At 44.9% G+C, this 20,033-nt stretch overlaps 1 protein-coding gene across 1 annotated transcript; it reads left to right on the forward strand.

Annotated features, from left to right (window-relative positions):
• Positions 1–7,367: 7,367 nt before the first annotated feature.
• MEX3B (mex-3 RNA binding family member B) lies at positions 7,368–11,354 on the forward strand. The gene is made up of 2 exons (XM_043980045.1): positions 7,368–7,808; positions 8,625–11,354. Exons 1-2 carry the CDS (start codon positions 7,505–7,507, stop codon positions 10,067–10,069), a joined length of 1,749 nt encoding a protein of 582 aa, XP_043835980.1. The 5' UTR covers positions 7,368–7,504; the 3' UTR covers positions 10,070–11,354.
• The last annotated feature ends 8,679 nt before the right edge of the window (positions 11,355–20,033 follow it).

Consider the following 20,033-nt stretch of genomic DNA (forward strand, 5'->3'; position numbering starts at 1 on the left):
GAATTGCAATCTGTACTGGTCAAGCACGCCAATGAGAGCCAGCAAATGAACAAAGAGCCTACAGGATTTGCCAATGAGGGGATGCAAGGGGTGATGGGAACAGAAAAGTTAAGGATGATATTGAGATTTTGAGACTTGAGTCACTGAGGAGGGCAGTGAGGCTATCAACACAACTAGGAAAATTAGTAGGAAGGACAGGTCTTTGAGGGAAGTTGATACTGAATTTAGTTTTATACATACTCAATTCCAGTGGGACATACTTCCTATTTCTGTTAATAGTACCACCAAACTCCCAGTCACCTGGATTTCAAAGCTTCCACCTAAAGTTTGAGCGCCCCCCCCAACTCCGCCTCCCAAATAGCTGCCAAGTCCTGGGATCTTAGATTCAGTGCTGGAACGGACCTTAGATGTTACCTAGTCCAACTCACTATTTTATAGAAGACACTGAAGCTCAGGACTTGAAATAACTTTTTCAAACTCATAGATGGTAATTGATAGATCCAGAATTTGAACCAAGGACCTCTGACTCCAAATCCAGTACTCTTGCCCCTGTGTCCATCCCCAAATCTCTCCTCACTGAGACACTGTCTTAAAGTAGGTCCTCATCTCAACCCAAACTATTGAATTTGCCTTCCATTTCTCATGTCTCCAATCTACCCTTTACACAGCTGCCCTAATAAGCAGGTCTGAGAATTCTACTCTGTCTCATTCAAAAGCCTATTTGACTATAGGCTCCATTTGTGTAGGGAATGTGTCTTATCTAAACTTGTCTGTCCCTCAGAACCTAGCAGAAGTGCTCTCTGTGCATGGTAAGTGTTTAATAAATGTTTGTTGAACTGAATGGAATTGAATCCAGGTAGATATGTCCAATAGACCGTTGGAAGTGTGGGACTGGCTCAGGAAAGAAACCAAAGCTTGGTGTTTCTTTCTGCATGTTTAGATGCATAGAGATGACACTTGAAGCTACAGGAGTAGGAGAGTGTGCAGAGAAAAAGGAGGGGTAAGGACAGAAAGCTGGGAGACACTAACACTTAGGGGGTAGCAGGAAGTCCAGTAGGAAGCAACTGTCAGGCAAGGTAATAGATGAAACAGGTAAGTATCACAGAAATCAAGGGAGAAGAAAAAAACCATCAATTAAGAGGAACTGATCCAGAGCATGGAAGGTTGTAGAAAAGCAAAGGAAGCTAAATGCTGAGAAAAAGCCATTGGATTTGGCAATTAAGAGGTCATTAGTGACTGTAGAGAGCAATTTTAAAAGAGTGGTCAGGGAAAGAAGCCAGATTTCAGAGCACTGGGTGAGTGGGGAAGACGAGAGAGCAAGGAAAAAGAAGTAGTAGCAAGAATATCTATATATGGGGCAGCTGGATGGTGCAGTGGATAGAGCAAGGGCCCTGGATTCAGAAGGACCTGAGTTCAAATCTGACCTCAGACACTTGGCACTTACTAGCTGTGTGACCCTGGGCAAGTCACTTAACCCCAATTGCCTCACCAAAAAAAAAAATCTATATATGGTTGGTTGTATACATACACATACATTCACATATACACACATATACTTTTTTTTTTTTTTAGTGAGGCAATTGGGGTTAAGTGACTTGCCCAGGGTCACACAGCTAGTAAGTGTTAAGTGTCTGAGGCCGGATTTGAACCCAGGTACTCCTGACTCCAGGACCAGTGCTCTATCCACTGCGCCACCTAGCTGCCCCCCACACATATACTTTTAAAATATATGACACACAGAGAGATAGCTTTAGGTTCAGATACAGACAGAATCAACAGGGAAGATAAAGCAATACAGTCAACATCTACTGAAGCACATATTCCCTATAGATAGGACTGATTTTTTTAATTGAGAAAACATTGAGCTCTTACTGTATCATGCTGACTTAGGCTCCAAGAAGACAGATCCAGGTAGATACTGAGGTCCCTGTCATTGTGTGCTTTCATTCTAATAGAAATGCCACACACACTGCCACACAACTATGATATAATGTATGAGAAGTGCAAGTATTAGGGATGAAGGCAAGTAGGAGGTGATTCACTATTAGCAAGAGGAGGAAAGGGTTCAAGGAGGAGGCAGCATTTGAGTTGGTCTTTAAAAGAATGTGAAATGCAGGATGGCACAGTAGACAGTGGGCTTCTAAGTCAGAAAGACCAGGGTTCAATCAAGCCCAGACTTTGATGAGTACTGGTTGGGTGACCCTAGGCAAATCTCTTAACCTTTCTGTATGCTAGACCAGTGGTGTCAAACTCAAAGATGGATCCCAGTAGACTGCATACTGACTTGGAAAACTACATATTAACATTTCCCATGTTTTATTGTATTTTTACTTATTTTGTTAAATATTTCCCACTTACATTTTAATCTGGTTTGGTGGCACTCTGCAGTGTTGCTGGAGTGGGTTTTACATCTCCAATCTGGAAAACTCTCTAAGTCTGTAAATTACAGAGAAGATGTTGACTTATACTGGTAGAAGCAGTTTCTTAAAGGAGTTCCCAATACTGATGAAACCATAGGTCCAGTTCCTATCCCTTTTAAAGAATTAATAGGAATTGAAGGGGATGGCAGAAGGGAGGGGGAGAGGGAAGAGGACATTCTAGGCATAGGGAAAAACCTGGGTATTGATACCTCTTGCCTCCTGTTTGAATAATTTAACAACTTAAATGTTATCCCAGTTGATAATATTAGTTGTGTAGTCTAGAAATCCACACATCATAATTTACCATGAGGAGGTGAATAAGCTGTGGGTATTCTGTTTATAAACTGGAGCTCTCTGTTACCTGCTTTGAAGAGATTTGTGGAGAACTAAAAGCAAAACAAAAACAAACAAACAAACAGAACCGAAGCAGAATGTGAAACAGCTTTCAGGAATAGAAACTATACAAAGAAGGGGTATTATCATTATTCTCTTCACTGGATCTATTTCCTTTTGTGAAAAAATGAACTTTTCCTTGTGATTACATGTCAACTGAAATCCTGACTCCCATCTAAAATTCCATATTTGGAAAACTGTAAGTATGTGTGTTTAGAACCAGAAGAAGCCAAATCTCTGGAGTCCTGCAGAACTTTGGGAAGGACAACACCTGAACTAATGAGGTTTTCTGTAGCATTACCTTTTATATTAAGAAAAAGAAAATGTAACATAAGAGTATCAGTGCAATTCAGTAAACATGTATTAATTAAAAAGAATTGAGCATCTGGAACAAATTTATAATTTGCGATTAAAGGAGATGGTTTGTACAAAATTGGGCCAAAAGCATTTTTGAAAGAGAATGCTGAATATTCATAAGATTAGAGGAAGCCCTGACCACCAGGCAAGTATGCTCACAATCATAGGTGTCATATACGTCCATGTCAGTTTCCTAGGGGGCAGGGGCATTAAGAGAATTGAGATGCCCAAGGCAAAATTTCTGCAGAGAGTTAAGTGTTAATGAAGATTTCTGGGGCTGGGCAAAACTTAGGCACTCATAATAACTACTGTTTACCAAGTGTTTCCACATATATCATCTAATTTGGTAACGTTTATATTATAATGAGGAAAGCAGTTTCAGAAATTGCAACTTTCTGTCTTTCTGATAATATGGTCCCCTTAATGTCACTCACTGACCCACATCTCTCACTGCCTCCTGCTCTTCCTTCCTCCTTTGTTTTTTCTCCCTCTCTCCTCTTGGCTCCCCTTCTCTGGCCCCAGGCCATTTCCTCCCTGGTTGCAGTCACACACAATTTCAGTTGTACACTTAACTCTCCTAGCCCCACAAATGGTCCTCTTTTAGGTTTGGGATTCTCAACTTTTTATATCTAGGATTCTTCAGGTTTAGCCAGAACTAACATCCTTAATATCTGATTACTGGAAGGAAGGGGGTTATTCCTACCTATTCCACCCAGCCCTTTAAATCCAGGCATGGGAAGCTGTGTAAAAGGACTCCTTGACCTTCCCCTGTGCAAAGACCTTGCCCTCTTTATCTTGAATTTACAAAGAAGAATATAGATTTAGAGGAGGAAGTCATTTAGTCCAATAGCTTCAGAGGCCTTTTAGTCCAAACTTTTACAGATGAATAAACTGAGGCCTAGGGAGGTTAAATAAATTTGATTACCTTTATGTAAAATCTTGTCACCTTGAAGATTTAAAAAAAATGTGTGTATAAACATGAAAAAGTGACCAAGGAGCCAAGCACTTCCTAATGCAGTTTGGTACATTTTTTTTTTTATCCCCAGGAAATATTTCTGCAAACCTTTAAAAAATTCACATTTGAAGAACTTTTATAATTTCTCTATGCCAACGCACACTTTTTGTTGTCGTGGGTGCATATTTTGTCTTTTACAGCTCAGGAGTAACACTAGTAATGACATCTTTATTCTATTCTGCCAGGACCCTACATTGGGCAGTCAAAACCCATTCATCTCAGCAGGAGCAAAGATAACTACCTCATTCCCTCAAGCTGATAATCAGTTTTCTACAACATTTGGATTCTTTTCTCCAAGGTGGGGGGCAAAGGGATAAACGTTTCCCCAGTAGATTTCTTTGGCTGTCGTTTAAACTGAGGTTTAGGTAACATTTTGCTAAGAGCCCAGGGCCAGCAAGCAGCCCCTTCCGAGAAAAACAAACAAACAAAAAGAGCTCATTGAAACCGATGTAAACATCCTGAGGAAATGGCAACAATAAATAATTACCTGTGACTTGTTACACTTAATTCCCTCAGGGGCATTATCAGCACCCTACCCTTACAATCCGCTCTCGAGTGGACTTCCCTTCGAGATCCTATCTCTACCCGGCGTGATGAAAGTGATGAATAGAAATTAAGCACTTTATCACTCCAGGAGTAAGGTCAGAGAAAGTAACTGAATTCTCTTTTCTATGATTATCATCTTGACTGCTACCAAATATACCTTGCCGCTACTGGATCGCTCAGTACGTTTCAAAGCGCTTACATATTTGCGATCTCCAATATGTAAAACCCTTGTCATTTAGGGCCTTGAAAGATGGATCGTTTCAGTATGATAAAGTCCGAACCCTGGAGGCGGTATGGCAATTGTGAAGTGAGAGGCGGACCCCGGTGGGAGGAAAGGAGCCTGGATATTAACCTGGGAAGGACAAAGGGAAAGAGAAAAGGAGAAAAGCGCGTGTGTGGAAACGGATGTCTGGCTCCCAGGTCAGAAGCCAGGGAGGACGCGAGTGGGGGAGGGAGACGTCCGAGTTCCCGCCCGCGTGAGAGTGACACGAGGCTACTTGAGAGTTCGCGTCCCTCCTCCCCCGCCCTCCCCCAGCCAATGGGTCTGCAAAGTCCTCCTTCAACCGCCCCAGGAAAGCGGTCCAGACCCCTAGCCGGTCACGCCTTCCTTCCCAGCCTGCCCCAGCCACGGCCCCGCAGAAGGCTTAGAGAGCTGTCGGCGCGGGAGCGATGGAAGGACATGCCGAGGGAGGGACAGAGCAAGGGAGGCGGGCGCCACTGAGCTCCACGCCTGCCCTCCCTCCCACTCTTATTCCAGCCAAGGTCCGTCAGCAGTTGCTTGGAGGCTGGCAGGTTTTGTGGACTCCCGTCCAGCATCTGGACCAAGGATGGGGACAGCTTTCTTGCCTCGAAAGGGTTGGCTCCTTCCTTCTTGACTTTCCCAAAAACCCGGGGACAAGGACACGCGTCCTCCGCCCCGCCCCCAGCTTACACCGGGGACCCTTCACTAGATCCCCCACCTCCCGGGAGGGCCTTCAGTGTCTCTTCAGAAGAGGACTACACACCCCACCAGACCCTGAGTGCGGCCACGCGGGCGGTCAGCCTGTCCATCCCATCCTCTTCCCTATCCCCATCCTCATTCCCGCAGACGGCACAAAGACCGCGCACACGAGCTCTGCCCCAGGAGGACGCGGCTTGTAGCTGCAGACTGGGGGTGGGAGGGCAAGGCAGGCAGGAGGGCGGGCGGGCGCACACCCCAGAGAGCCGAGCTGCTGCTCCCGCCGGGGAGGAGCCTGGGGCGGCTGAGGACGGCTCTCGGGTCCAGCCTTCTTCCCGAGTATGCTGCCCCAGTCTTAAAGTGACAGCCCTCCCCCTTCCACTTAAACCCAGGGGGGCCGCACACCGCGCATGCCTCGCTTGCTCCAGGCGACCCGGCGCGCATGCCCCATTCACCCGAATTGCACTAGGGCAGGAGGTGGTTGTACTGTACATGCCATACAGCTTTGCATTTGTCTGTGCAAGCTGGGCGATGGTCTGTTCCGCGGGAGTCCAGAATGAAACCGATCAGTTTCAGAAACTGATCATTATCCCTGGAGCCGGCAGGTGCTCTTTCTGACCTTAAGTGCACACCCAGCCTTGTCGAAGCGCAATCAAAATGGGCTGAAATGAAATAGTGATCACCGTTGAGGGTTGTGTGTGCTTGTGTGGATATGTGTGCGCGCGTGTTCGTGGGCGCGCGCGAGTTCCGTTGCAAGCTTCTATTATCATATGCATTTTTTTGTGAAGGTAGGCAGCTTTCCAGGCGGCGTTTCCGATTACCCTTTTCCTTTCATCTCTTAACACTTGGCCAGAATAAGTCTGCCCCCACTCAAGTTTTCTTTGTCAAAGCTTCTGTGATGAGCGTAACGCCCGGTTGGATAGACAATAGGCCTTCCTCCAAGACGCACCTTTCCGCTTTGAAAGTGATTTACGAGGAGCAGGAAAAAGTAGTTTATGGGAGACGGTCCATTAGACTCGGGCCTCTTTATACAATTACCAAATAAAAAAAAAGTTCAGCGCGTTTCCCCCTTTAAAATAAGCAACAGCGAGGGGACATATGGAAACAATGATTTATCCCTGGTTGATAGATACAAACAAGTGTCTCGAGTCTTTATTGTTCTGCATTAGACAACAAAGAGAGGCGTTTGCGGCGAGGGGGAGGGGCGAGGGAAGGGAGGGGAGAAGGAAGGGAGAACGAGGGCGGGGGTGGGGGGGGGGGGCAAGGAAGGGAGACTGTTAAGACATCCTCCTCCCGCCCTCTCCGCTTCCCGCCTGTCCAATCGCCTCACACAGCGATAGTGTCAGTAGCATTGTAGTGTCAGCTCCTGCCCGTGACGTTGCGGTTCCCTTATCCCCCTCTAGTGCCGTCTGGCTGCAGTGGCTCAGACTAGAGGAGGGGAGAAGAGGAAAAAACGCTGAGTGAGTGAGTGGAGCCGGGGAGGGGCTCCTTAAAGAAACGCTACCATCGCTTGGCATTGTGGCCAGGCAGGAACTCCGGGGGAAATCTCATCCTCTCCATTATTACCCCCACCCCACCCCTCCAGAAAATTTGGGGTGGGGAACCAGGTGGGGGGATTCTGCAAGCATTTTATAAACCGGATTGCACTGAAAGAATAGATAATAAAGGCAAAAAACGGCAGCTGAGCCATCTCCAAGCAGCCGCCCTCCCTCCTCTCTCTCTCCTCCTGGCCATCTGCCTTGGGTTTTTCTTTGTGTCTGATCTTTTACTACTGAACCGAGTGCAGGAGGAGGAGGAGGAGGAGGAGAAGGAGGGTGCAGCACACACAGGGGAACTATGCCCAGTTCGCTCTTTGCAGACCTGGAGAGGAACGGGAGCGGCGGTGGCGGCGGTGGCGGCGGCGGTGGTGGTGGTGGAGGAGGAGGAGGCGGCGGCGGCGGTGGCGGCGGCGGAGGTGGAGAAACCCTGGATGACCAGAGAGCCTTGCAGATCGCGCTGGATCAGCTCTCGCTCTTGGGGCTGGACAATGACGAGACCGGCTCCCTGTACGACAATGAGCCCCGGAAGAAGAGCGTCAACATGACCGAGTGCGTGCCGGTGCCCAGCTCGGAGCATGTCGCGGAGATAGTGGGAAGGCAAGGTGGGTATTTGGAGGAAGTTGGGTGGGCGAAAGAGGCAGCGAGTGGAAAGAATAAAAAGGGGGGGGGTGTTCTCCATGCTGGGTGGACTTGTGTGATGGGGTGTGTGTGTGATATGCGACACTAAAAGCCGAAGTGAACTAGCGATGCTATTACGGGCAGTCCCCCCAGACAAAGAAAGTGCAGATGTGGGGTTTCCTGGCGCCTTGCTGCACCAATGCCAAGATACACTTTCACCTACTAAAATCACAGCCCTCTCTCCCACCTTTCCCCTCCTTCGCCCCGGGAAATTTAATTTAATGGGGAATGCATTGAGGGGGAAAATGTGGTCCCTCCTTTTAAGAGTGTGGGGGGAGGGGAGGAGAAGTCAGGATTTCTAGAAACCGAAATGGAGCGTAGAAGAGGAACAATGGGCACGGGAATCAAGACCATCCGCATTGGGAGGGAGTGATCTTCTTGCAGCCACTCTCCTTTCCCCCTCCAACTGATTTGCTCTGAAGGAATGTGTTGGGCACTAAGTGTTGATCAGCATTTTCTCCCCCCAGCTGACTTGTATTCGATTTTGCTTTTGAGCCCATGGCAACTGCCGTCTTTTCGGAGGGCTGGGGATCGGATGGGGCTTTTCCTCGAGCTCCAAGAAAACCCGTTTTCCCTGCGAGTGCCCCCGCTCCAGTGTGTATGCATGAGGGAGGAAACGCCAAGTCGCCCCCCATCCCGCCCCGCTTCCCGGGTCTGCAGCCGCTGACCCCCCACCTCCGCGGTTATGCCCGGATAATCGGTGTGTTTCTTTCTCTCTTTCCCTGCATCCCGGCTCCCAGGTTGTAAAATCAAAGCGCTACGGGCAAAGACCAACACTTACATCAAGACCCCGGTTCGCGGGGAGGAGCCTGTCTTTGTTGTGACTGGCAGGAAGGAGGACGTAGCTATGGCCCGGAGGGAGATCATCTCGGCCGCGGAGCATTTCTCGATGATCCGCGCCTCCCGGAATAAAAACACCGCTCTCAATGGCACGGTGCCCGGGCCGCCCAACCTGCCTGGCCAGACCACCATCCAGGTGCGGGTGCCCTACCGCGTGGTGGGGCTGGTGGTGGGACCCAAGGGGGCCACCATCAAGCGGATCCAGCAGCAGACACACACCTACATCGTCACGCCCAGCCGGGACAAGGAGCCCGTGTTCGAAGTGACCGGCATGCCCGAGAACGTAGACCGGGCTCGGGAGGAGATCGAGGCGCACATCGCCCTGCGCACTGGGGGCATCATCGAGCTCACCGACGAGAACGACTTCCACGCCAATGGCACCGACGTGGGCTTTGACCTGCACCACGGGGGCGGCGGGCCCGGCCCCGGAAGCCTCTGGAGCAAGCCTACCCCCAGCATCACGCCCACCCCAGGTCGCAAGCCCTTCTCCAGCTACCGCAACGACAGCTCCAGCTCGCTGGGCAGCGCCTCCACGGACTCTTACTTTGGCGGGGGGACCGGCGGCAGCACCAGCGCTGCGGCTACCCCGCGCCTGACGGACTACAGCCCACCCAGCCCCGCGCTCAGCTTCGCCCACAACGGCAACAACAACAATGGCAACGGCTACGTTTACCCCGGAGGCGAGGCGGCCCCCTCCCCGGACTGCTGCGCGGAGCTGCCAGGCTTCGATCCAGCGCCAGCCCCGCCGCCGGGGGCCCAACTCATTTGGTCCCAGTTCGAAAGGTCCCCTGGCGGGGGCCCAGCGGCCCCGGTGTCGTCCTCCTGCTCCTCTTCCTCTGCGTCCTCGTCCGCCTCATCCTCCTCCGTGGTCTTCCCCGGGGGCGGCGGGGGCGCGTCCCCCAATGCCAACCTGGGGCTGCTGGTGCATCGCCGGCTGCACCCCGGCGTCAGCTGCCCCCGCCTGTCCCCGCCCCTGCACGGCGTGGGGGGCGAGCACCATCTGGCGCGCCGGGTGCGCAGCGACCCCGGCGGCGGGGGGCTGGGGTACCCTGCCTACGGCAACGGGCTGGGCGCTCACCTGCCCGGCCTGCCGCCGTCGGACTCGTCTGCCTCGTCTTCCTCGTCCAGTTCCTCGTCCAGCTCCTCGTCCTCCTCCTCGGGACTGCGGCGCAAGGGCAGCCGCGATTGCTCCATCTGCTTTGAGAGTGAGGTGATCGCGGCTCTGGTGCCCTGCGGGCACAACCTCTTCTGCATGGAGTGTGCCAACCGCATCTGCGAGAAGAGTGAGCCAGAGTGCCCAGTCTGCCACACCGCAGTTACTCAGGCCATTCGTATATTTTCATAAAGGCAAAACACCCACACACTCTCCTCTGCCCCTGCAAACACACCCTCTTTTCTCTCTCCCAACCTTACACACTCCTGAGATCCAAGATGAGCTTTTAAAGCTGTAGTATCTGCACATTTTTTTTTATTTAAAAAGATTTTTTTAAGGGACTTGCCAGGATATTTGCATCAAGTGTACTGTAGCCTGGGGAAATCTGTACCATCTAAAATGCATGCTAGAAAAATAATAGGAGCAAGGACATTCTATTAGTAATCGTTTTTTACACTGTACTTTAAAATAGGAAGCCTTCAAAAGAATATCCCCCGAAGTTTTTTTCTTTCTTTAAAGTAGGAAAAAATGAAATAATAATAATAATAATAATAATGATAATAATAATGCCTATATCATGTGTGGACTTTGAGTAAGTGTGTCCCTCTTGCTGGTGAGTCCCCTAGAAATGCTTATTCCAGAAATACAGTGGATACTTTTGGAATGTTCTTGAAAGGGCAAAGAATTCCTGTGAAACCATGATACTGCAGCTTTATTAAACTTAAAGAAACTGTAACATATCTCTTATATATATTAAAAAAAACGTTTAAAGGTTTTAAAAGAGAAATTGCATTAATACAGATTGAAGTATTTTATTCTTTTTTGACTTGAAAAATTATATTTCATATTGCAAAGATGTTTACAAGTATTTTAATTTAAGTTCAGTGAACTTTTTTGTAGCTGGGTTAAATCTTTTTATTTTAGTATGGCCTTATGGCAAAGAACACTGTATTATTTTAATATCACACAATTGTGACAGAATTACAAACCATAAAATGTGTAATGCTTTGAACAGTATTCTGTTGGGATGGAGATTTTATAGGTTCAGAAAAATCTTTTAAATCTACTTCACCCAGCATATTTTCTATTCAGTGATATAAGACATATTTTATTCTATATTATTACAAAAATGGAAATGTTTAAACATGTCAAAAGGAACCGTTGACGCTTTCTAACATTTGTATAAATAGAATTCAGTGGAAGTTACAAAAATTCTGTTGCACCACTAGTTTTAGTATTTCTATTTTAATACATTTGTTTACCACTTGTTTATGTATATGTAGGTGATGTTACTTGAGCTTAAATGTACTTTACTGAGCAAAGTTTAAAAAACAAAGTATATTTTATTTTATGATAAAGGGCCTTTAACCTCATGGTCAAATACTAATATTATATTTGCTGAGACAAGATTTGAAATTGTATCAAGAGTTTTATTTTTCTGACATTTAAAGTTCTACATAATAAAGGTAAAACTTAAGTAATGGTGCTACTTCATTTTTTAAGTATTTCTATATAAATAAAGTAAAATATTACAGAAGATCAGTCTCTTGTGGTGATTTGACTTTTTTTTTAAAATATAAAAAACTAGGGAGTGTAATATTCTATAGGGAACTGTCCCTCTCCTACTTTTAAGTGTTTGATGTAGGCTAAACAGCAGGTAAGTTAAAAATACATTGACTTTCACTGTATAATTTATGCACTTATTAGACGTAATGAACTTGAGAGCTAAGGGTTATATTTAACTCAGTGTAGCTCTGCCTTAGGTAAAGGTGTTTTCTCTAATGTGTGCCTAGCAGCTGGTCTTATGTCAAGAGTTGTTTCTTTGTGATAAGTAGAGATGATCAGTTCTGTTGCCTTAATACAGACAGGGAGGGGCTCCCATTTAATCTTGATAAATTATGAAGCTTGTTTCCTGATAGGTGTCTGGTTGAGGGGTAGGCTAATTGGCTTTGACAGGCCTGTGGTGTTAACTGTTTGTTGTTTCAGGGAGTTTTTGTTTGCTTTTTGACAGTGTACACCTGCAGGCTGGGGCTGGATGGCTTTGGGTTTGGAGCTGAGTGTTTCTGTGCTCGACATCAACAATGCCTTGAGAATTCTGTTGTTCTCAGGGTTCCCAGATTGTTCAAATGCTCTTTGAGCACACTTACTTTGAGCTGCTACCCTGGAGAAAAGGAAACCCAAACACAGGCTTTTCTTCTGATGAAGGGTGGATAATGTACAGTATCTCCACAGGGAAGGCCAAAAATAGAGATACAGTTTATTCTACCTGTGCATCCTTCCCTCTTTATCAGGGGGTCCTTTAAACCATGAATGGCCAGTTCAAATCTCTGCAGTAACTGTCTTTGTGTGGCTGTCGCCATTGTTTGGCTTGTCTGCTTTTTATGACACTGTGATGGATAAGGCTCTTGTAGATGCTAATCGATAAGGGTGAGAAAATAATGAAAATAATGGAGAAAAAATAGAACAATCCAGCCCAGATTGGCAAATTTTAGCTTTTTGCTTAAATAGCCTTTTTTTAAGCTTAAAAAGCTTAAAAGCTTTCTGACATTACCTAACAGGTCCTTTTAATTTAAGGTACCTTTTAACTTAACATACTGCGTGTACTTCCTCTTCTCGTTCATGGTGTTCCAATAAGTTTTCACCCCTCATTTAGCTGTTTTTAATTGCTTTGGCCATCCCCAAGACCCTTTTGGGGGGGGGTATAATCAGCTTTTCCTACTTGGTGTACTTTTTTATTGTTTAAGAAAAGGGCTCTGAATAGCAAACCAAAAAATTCACAAGTCCTGATTGAGTTTCTGTAGGCTTCCTTAGGATTTTTGCAGTCGGTGATCATAGCTCATAGTCCATTTTAGAGGGCGAGAAAAAGGTTTGATTTGGAGACATTTGTCCAACTGTCCAGTGAGTCGTATTTCTTGAGAATGAGGCCCTTTCTTTACTTACTCGGAGTGTTGAGATGGATGATCCCCATTTGGTAGAAGGCATCCAGGGGATGGCTTTTGTCCCATCTCCCAAGGGTGTGCACTAGCTAGTAGCAGGGGGCTGTGGAAGGAAGGAAGCAGCTTCTCAGTATCAGGCTTGGCAGTAACAAGAGATTGTGTCTGCAGCAATTCCCCAACTCATTCCCCACTGCTGGAGGCTGTCTCTGCAGCAAAATACCTTGAAAACAGCCTTTTCTTCATCTGTGGTTTTCTCTGTGTTTTTAAGTAAACAAAGAAGATACGTTTTCACAGCTGGAGGAGGGGTGGTGGTGGTAGTGGTGGGTCAGGGAGGATTTGAATGAAGCCCCTGCTCTCTGGCAATTGTAGGATGTTTCACTTAAATACTTAGGTATCTACTGTATGCTAGCTGTACCTGCCTTGCTGAATGCTTCTATTCTTGGAACATCTCTGGAACATCTAACTTTTGTGGTCAGGAATGTTGGAAGGGAAGGAATCAAGAGTCAATGTCCTAAATGTAGAAGAGAACAGATCTACAAAGGAAGCATTTTCTTTTTAACCAAACAATTATAAGTAGATAATATAGACTTTACCATGCAATTGATTTGTGTAGTGCCAGGGAAATCCTGCTTCAGAACGGAAAAGTAGGTCGGTTCCTCTTCCAACACCCTCTCTCTTATGTTCTGCACTTTTCTCCCTTTTACCCCTGGAGAAGCAACTAGGTTGTACAGGGGGTAAGAGTGTTGGATTTAGGACCTGAGTTGGAGCTTACTTTCAGGCACTTATTTGTTGTGAGACCTTGGACTAGTCACTTAACCACTAGCCTCAGTTAAGTTAAAATGGGGGACTTGATTAATAATAGCCTGTATCTCCCAAGGATATGTATGGTAAGGATCAAATGAGATAATATGTACAGTGCTTTGCAAACCTTAAAGAGCTATACAAAGACTAGCTATTATTATTAGTGGTCCCTTAATGATTCTTCCCTCCACCTCATCTGGATTGACAATTGTACATCTAGAGCCTCAGAGGCCACGAAGTCTAACCCCTTTATTTTATGGATGAGGAAAACTGAGGCCCCAGGAAAGCAAAATAACTTGAGCAAGGTCATAGGTGATATTTTAATTTCAAAGCCAACTCTTTCCATTGTTTGCCTACTTTGACTTTGAATGCTGCACTCTTTCTCAGTTCTCTTGCCTCTTCTCAGTTTATACTGCTCTTATCAGTTCCCCTCCCCCAATCAATTTAATTCTACCAATACTTGTAGCACCTACTGTGTACAAAGCCTTGTTGAGGGTGATATGAAAATGAAAAATCGCCCAGTGCTGATCAAAAGGAGTCCCAAGAAGAGTCAATTCTGGCAAGGTTGTGGATGAAATGCCAGAAATTCCTTCAGCAAGCCCTTAGAAGGAGCCTACCTGCTTCTAGAGAGTGCAAATTCTTATGTGGGGAACACAAATACTTAAGACAGGAGCACAAATAATTCTGAAACAAGGTAACGGGTGACGGGCAAAGGAAAGAAGTTGACAAAATGGTCTAGGAAAACTTGAGAGACCCTTTTCATTTGTGAGGGAGAGGATCTGGGAAGACTAGAGAAATTATCACCTGAGCTGAGCTTTGAAGCAAGAGGATTTCAATGCTTCGAAGGTATATGGGAGCCTTGGGAAGCAGACATCGAGGAATCCACTTTGGCTGGAATATATTGTGTGGGAGGAGCATCAGGGAGTGCTATTGGGGAATCTGATCTCATAGGAACAATATTGCATATGGAACTAGACCTTAGTGTTGATCTAGGACCAGACCCCTCATTTTACCAATAATAAAACTGGTGTCCAGAGAAATGGAGTCACTGACCCAGTATTGACATCTGTGAGTTAGTAACAGGTCTGGGATTTGACACACACCCTATCAGTCAGTTGCACTGTGGTGGGAATTAAAGTCCTTTTGTTCCTTCCCCCAGGGATATTTGCACTCTAAATCTCTAGTTGTGGATTAAAAAAGCTAGTTATCTCCTGCTAAAGGAACTTCTGGTGTTTTATCCATATAGTGGCCAGAATTTGTTTTCTACAATGCTCTTTTCAGGCTGGCTGGCCAATTATCTTTGGTATCCTCAGCCTTTCTCTTTTGTTCCCATTTTCCCACTAGGTGGCTTCTCCATCCCCACCTGCCCTTCCTGCCCAGTCCCTGCAACCCCTTTCCTAATTAAAAACCGCTCTCAAGACAATATGTAAATTCTGTTCTCATCACATTTTAATAGGAATAAAAGCCTAAAGCAAAAGGGAATGTCAGTGGAATTTGAATTTTCAACCAGCAGTTGGGGGTGGGGGGCAGGGAGGAGCCATTTTGAGGGAAGCAGTTCTTTCCTGTACCCCTGAAATATCTCCCCTTTGTAGGCAATTGTCTGCCCACAAGGCCAGTGCTGCTTTCTACTAAATGTGTAAAGAGAGGTGTTAAGGATTTTTCCTTGAAGGTAGCAGTTAAATCATCCTGAAACGTTCAAATGTTCACTTTAGACAAAATTCACAGGAGGGAATGAAAGAAAAATCGAAGACTTTATTCCTATTTTTCTAAACCCAACTAGATTTTATGGAAAAACAGTTAGTTATGAATAATATGCTCATTTTTCTTCTGTTAAAGGTAATTAGTCTGAAAAACTAAGGCATTCACAAGTTCAGGGCAAACTCTGGTGTTTGTACCAATGCTATCAAAGAACACCCCATCCTTTTTTCAGTTCACCCTCAAAGTTGGATTTAATGACACATTTTTCAGGGTCTCTTCCTCATCCCCCCAATGGTGATAATGAAGTGACTTTCTATGGCATTTTGGGGGGCTCAGTTTATAGTAAGTTCTGGACTGATTTAGTTTGGGTCTAGAAGATGACAAAATAATTACTTGGAATATGAATATAGTCAATTACATGACCTACACGATATCAAAGGGCAAACAGAGTTGAACAGTCTATGTGGTTGAAGATTTCCTTTTCTCCTGATTGCCTTTTGATGGAACAACTAGAAAAGGAGTATCAATTCAGTTCAACTCAATAAGTATTTATTAAGGACTTGCTATGTGCTAGGTACTCAGGTCTAGACCCTGGGAATACATATATAAATGAACTTAAATTCTTCTGTGGGAAGGAGAAGTGGGTGGGAAATATTGCAATGCACTCAGATAAATGGAGGAAGGATAATTTGAGAAGGGAGTGATCACTACTGACCAGGTAGGTGAGAAAAGATTTCCCAAAGGAATGTAGTACATGAATTGAACCTTCAAGAGAGTAGGGGTTCCAAGAGGCAGAAATGAGGAGAAAGAACATTCTAGGCCTAAAAGACAGTCTATGAAAAATCATGGAAGTTGGAAAATGGAACGCTATTTACTGGGAACCACAAATAGGGCAATTTAGTTTGGTCTCATATCTGAGGGAGAGTAAAATCAATCAGGAAAGATGAGTTGAAGTCAGGTGCCAAAAGGGGTTAGGAGGTCACCGAGAGGAGCTTCTATTTTATCCTATAAGCAATTAGGAGTCACTGGAGCTTTTGGACAGGGAAATGATATGGTCAGACTTGTGCTTTAGGAATAGCACTTGGCAACTCTGTGGAGGATAGATTGGAGAGGAGAGAGGCAGAGAATCTAGTTGGGAGGCTATTTTGTTAGTCTTAGTGAAAGGTGATAAAGGTCTGATCTAGGATGGTAGCCATGGGAGTGGAGAGAAGGGTAGGAGTAGCAGAGATGTGTGTGTGTGTGTGTGTGTGTGTGCGTGCGTGCGTGCGTGCGCGTGCGCAAGATCTTTGAGATTTAGCAAGCAATTGGATATAGGAAGAGTCTAGGGTGACTCCACTGTTATTAGCCTGGGGGACTAGAAGGATCTTAAGACCACAGGTTCATAGATTTAAGCAAAAACAAACAAACAAAAAACCCTTAGAGACCTTCTTATTCAAGCCTCTCGTTTTACAACTGAGGCCCATCAAGGCTGTCTTGCTCAAGGTCACGTAGATTAAGTAACAGAAGGAGGATTTGAACTCAAGGTCTTCCGAGTTCAGATTTAGTGCCCCTTTTTAGATGGTGCTTTAACAGAATAGGGAGTTTTGATGGAAGGGCAGGTTTAAGGAGAACAATAATGAGTTTTTGTTTTAGATATGTTGAATTTGATCTGCCTGCATGAAATCCAAGAGGATGGATGTCTAATGGTCTGGTGGTGATTTGAAGCAAGAGCTCAGGAGACTGATGAGGGCTGCATATAGAGATTTGGTTGTCATCTGCATGGAGGTATAATTGAACCCATAAGAGCTGAAGAGATCATTGAGAGAGATGGTGTAGAGAAAGAAAAGAGAGTCCAGGATAGAGCCTTGGGACACATTCATGGCTATCTGAAGGGACAAAGATAATGATCTAGCAAAGAAGACTAAGAAATAGGAAGATACTGAGGAGAGCAATGGTAGGATATTTTATGGAGGAAGAAGGGAGTGGCCAGCAGTATCAAAAGCTGCAGAGCTTTCAACAGTTATGTAGACCGAAGAAAAGAACATCAAATTTAGCAGATTAGATTTTTAAAAATTAAAAAAAAATCGGATTAGATTTAAGGAGAACCATGGTAGACTTGGAGAGAGTAGTTTCAAACAAAAACAAGCCAGAATTTTAGAATTCTGGGGCTAAAGCCAAATTTTGAGGGGTCTAGAAATGAATCAGTAGTTAGGAAATGGAGGTGATGAGTATATATCAGTGGTGTCAAATTCAAATAGAAACAGGGGCCACTAAACAAATGGTAGAGGCAGCTATATTGCTCAGTAGGTAGAGCAGCAGGCCTGGAAGTCAGAAAGACCTGAGTTCAAATCCAAACTCTGAAGCTTACTAACTATGTGACTGTAGTCAAGTTACTTAATCTCTGTTTAACTTAATTTACAGGAGAAGGAAATGACAAACAGCACCAGGATCTTTGCCAAGAAAACCCCAAGGACAGTATGATCCACAGGCTCATGAAGAGTCAGACATGACTGAACAATAACAAAACAAATCACACATAAGCATTCTTGCATGCTACATATTGACTTGGAAAACCACATATTAACATTATCTATGTCCTGTTGCATTTTCACATATTTTGTTAAATATTTCCCAATTACATTTTAATATGGTTGGGGTATTATGGAGCATAGTGAGTATTTGACACCTCTAGTATAGATGACTGGATGGCTCTTTGGGGCGTTTGACTGTAAAAGAACAGATAATGGATTCTAGCCTGAGGGGATGGCATTGTGTAGTGAGGTAGCTGAGTGATGGCATTAGGTAGTGAGCTCTTATACAATTGAAATCTAATTTCCATTTAATCTAGTTCTCTAATTCTGATCCTGACTCAGGCACAAATGTTACCATAGTTGGGATTAAAACTATAAGGGTGGGGCAGCTAGGTGGTGCAGTGGATAGAGCACCGGCACTGGAGTCAGGAGGACCAGAGTTCAAATCTGGCCTCAGACACTTAACACTTACTAGCTGTGTGGCCCGGGGCAAGTCACTTTAACCCCAATTGCCCAGCAAAAAAACAAACAAACAAACAAAACAAAACAAAACAAAAACTATAAGGGTAATGATGAAGATACTACCACAGAGTAGTCTCACTGAAAGTTCTGTCTGTTTTGATAATTAAGGAGACTTAAATTTGTATTGGGTAGTTAAAAACTCAGGTCTCTAGAGAAAGGCCAACACCACCACACAGCCCTCCTTCTGTGTCGTGGTATGGGTCTTTCTACATAGCAAGAGCTTAATAAATGCTTGCTGAGGTACCAGGTACTGTGCTTAGCACTGGGAATACAAAGGTCAAGACATGATCCCTGCCCACATTACAATGAGGGAGACAACATGGAAATGACTTATTTACATACAATTCATGTAGAGCACAAGTGGAAAGTGATCTGAGAGAGGAGGCAGGAGAAGCAGGGAGGACTGAGGAAAGCCTCCTGCATAAAGTAGGATTTAAGTGGTGTCTTGAAGGAAGTCAGGAAGTGGAGGTGAGGAGGCAGAGTGTTCCAGTCCTGGGGGTCAGCCAGTTCAGAAGTTGGGGAGATGAGGAATCCTGTGTGAGGAACAGCAAGTAGGCCTGGATAGCTAAATCATAGTGTAAGTGGAAGAAAACTGGAAATAAAAGAGGCCACGTTGAATAGAGCTTTAAATATCCAACAGAAGACTTAATATTTTCTCCTGAAGATAATAGCCACTAGAGTTTATTGAGTGTGTGTGGGGGGTGACAGTCACACATATTTTAGGAAAATCTCTTTGACTATCGAGTGGAGGATGGCTGGGTCTCCGGAATTATGAGGGAAAGAACAATTAGGACAAGAAAGGAGGAAGGAGGGATTGCTTAACTTTCTCACAATTCTTGACTTCTCAGAGTATTGCATAGATCATTGGATAGGTAGAGGCCCTACTTGAAAGCAGGAGGAGAGTTAGCTTCACTATTTACAGGCTTTGGTGTTGGTCCTTTGTCTTTTTTTCCAAGCTAAATAAAAGCTGCCCTATGTTGGTATTTTGTTAACTGAAGTAGTATTTGCATGGGAATTGAGGACTTTTTTTTTTTTTTGGTAGAAGTTAAGACATAAGCCAAATTCTGATGTTCCCAGGGAAAAGTCTTGGTGGGGCAAAATGAGTCATTGAAAAGATTTGTCAGAGGTCCGCAAAATGAACATGGTCTCCGTGACCCAGAACTGCTTTTCCATTGTGTACAGAGACCATGGTTTTGGAGAAACTGAGTATATTTGCCTTAAGAAGAAATTTACTTTTAAAATTTAGTGGCAAGCACAGTGAAGAGGTCATTTAAAAGGAAGGAGATGCACTTGGATGGCACAGATAAGTTAGAACTGCACCAAACCTTTCAGACTAGATTAAAATTTTTTTTTCTGGGCCAAACAGTAACTGACATAGTCCTTTGCATGTGGTAAACACTCAATAAATATTTGTTGAATGAATAAATGAGCTTTCAAAAGTTTATGACTGTATTAAGTACACAAACTATAATAATGTTAATTAAAATAGTATCTGCTTACATTTATATTTTCCAAAGCATTTCCACTTGACATGGTCTCTTGTTTGGTCCCTGCAATAATTCTTGGAGATGGGCAAGTCAGTTTTAGTAAGATGGAAAAACAAAACTTATCCCCCTTTAAATGGGCACAGAGAGTCAGTGGAGGACATCTAGATGAGATGAGAACCTAGGTTTCCTAATTTGTTGCTTT

The sequence above is a fragment of the Dromiciops gliroides genome, chromosome 2 (genome assembly GCF_019393635.1).
Source record: "Dromiciops gliroides isolate mDroGli1 chromosome 2, mDroGli1.pri, whole genome shotgun sequence".
Taxonomy (NCBI): Eukaryota; Metazoa; Chordata; class Mammalia; order Microbiotheria; family Microbiotheriidae; genus Dromiciops; species Dromiciops gliroides.

What these genes read in the sequence shown, in the direction of transcription:
- MEX3B (XM_043980045.1), top strand. Translation starts at nt 7,505, where the DNA reads ATGCCCAGTTCGCTCTTTGCAGACCTGGAGAGGAACGGGAGCGGCGGT. An exon ending in GGAGATAGTGGGAAGGCAAG is followed by an intron (nt 7,809 to 8,624) that starts GTGGGTATTTGG and finishes CCCGGCTCCCAG; the next exon opens with GTTGTAAAATCAAAGCGCTA.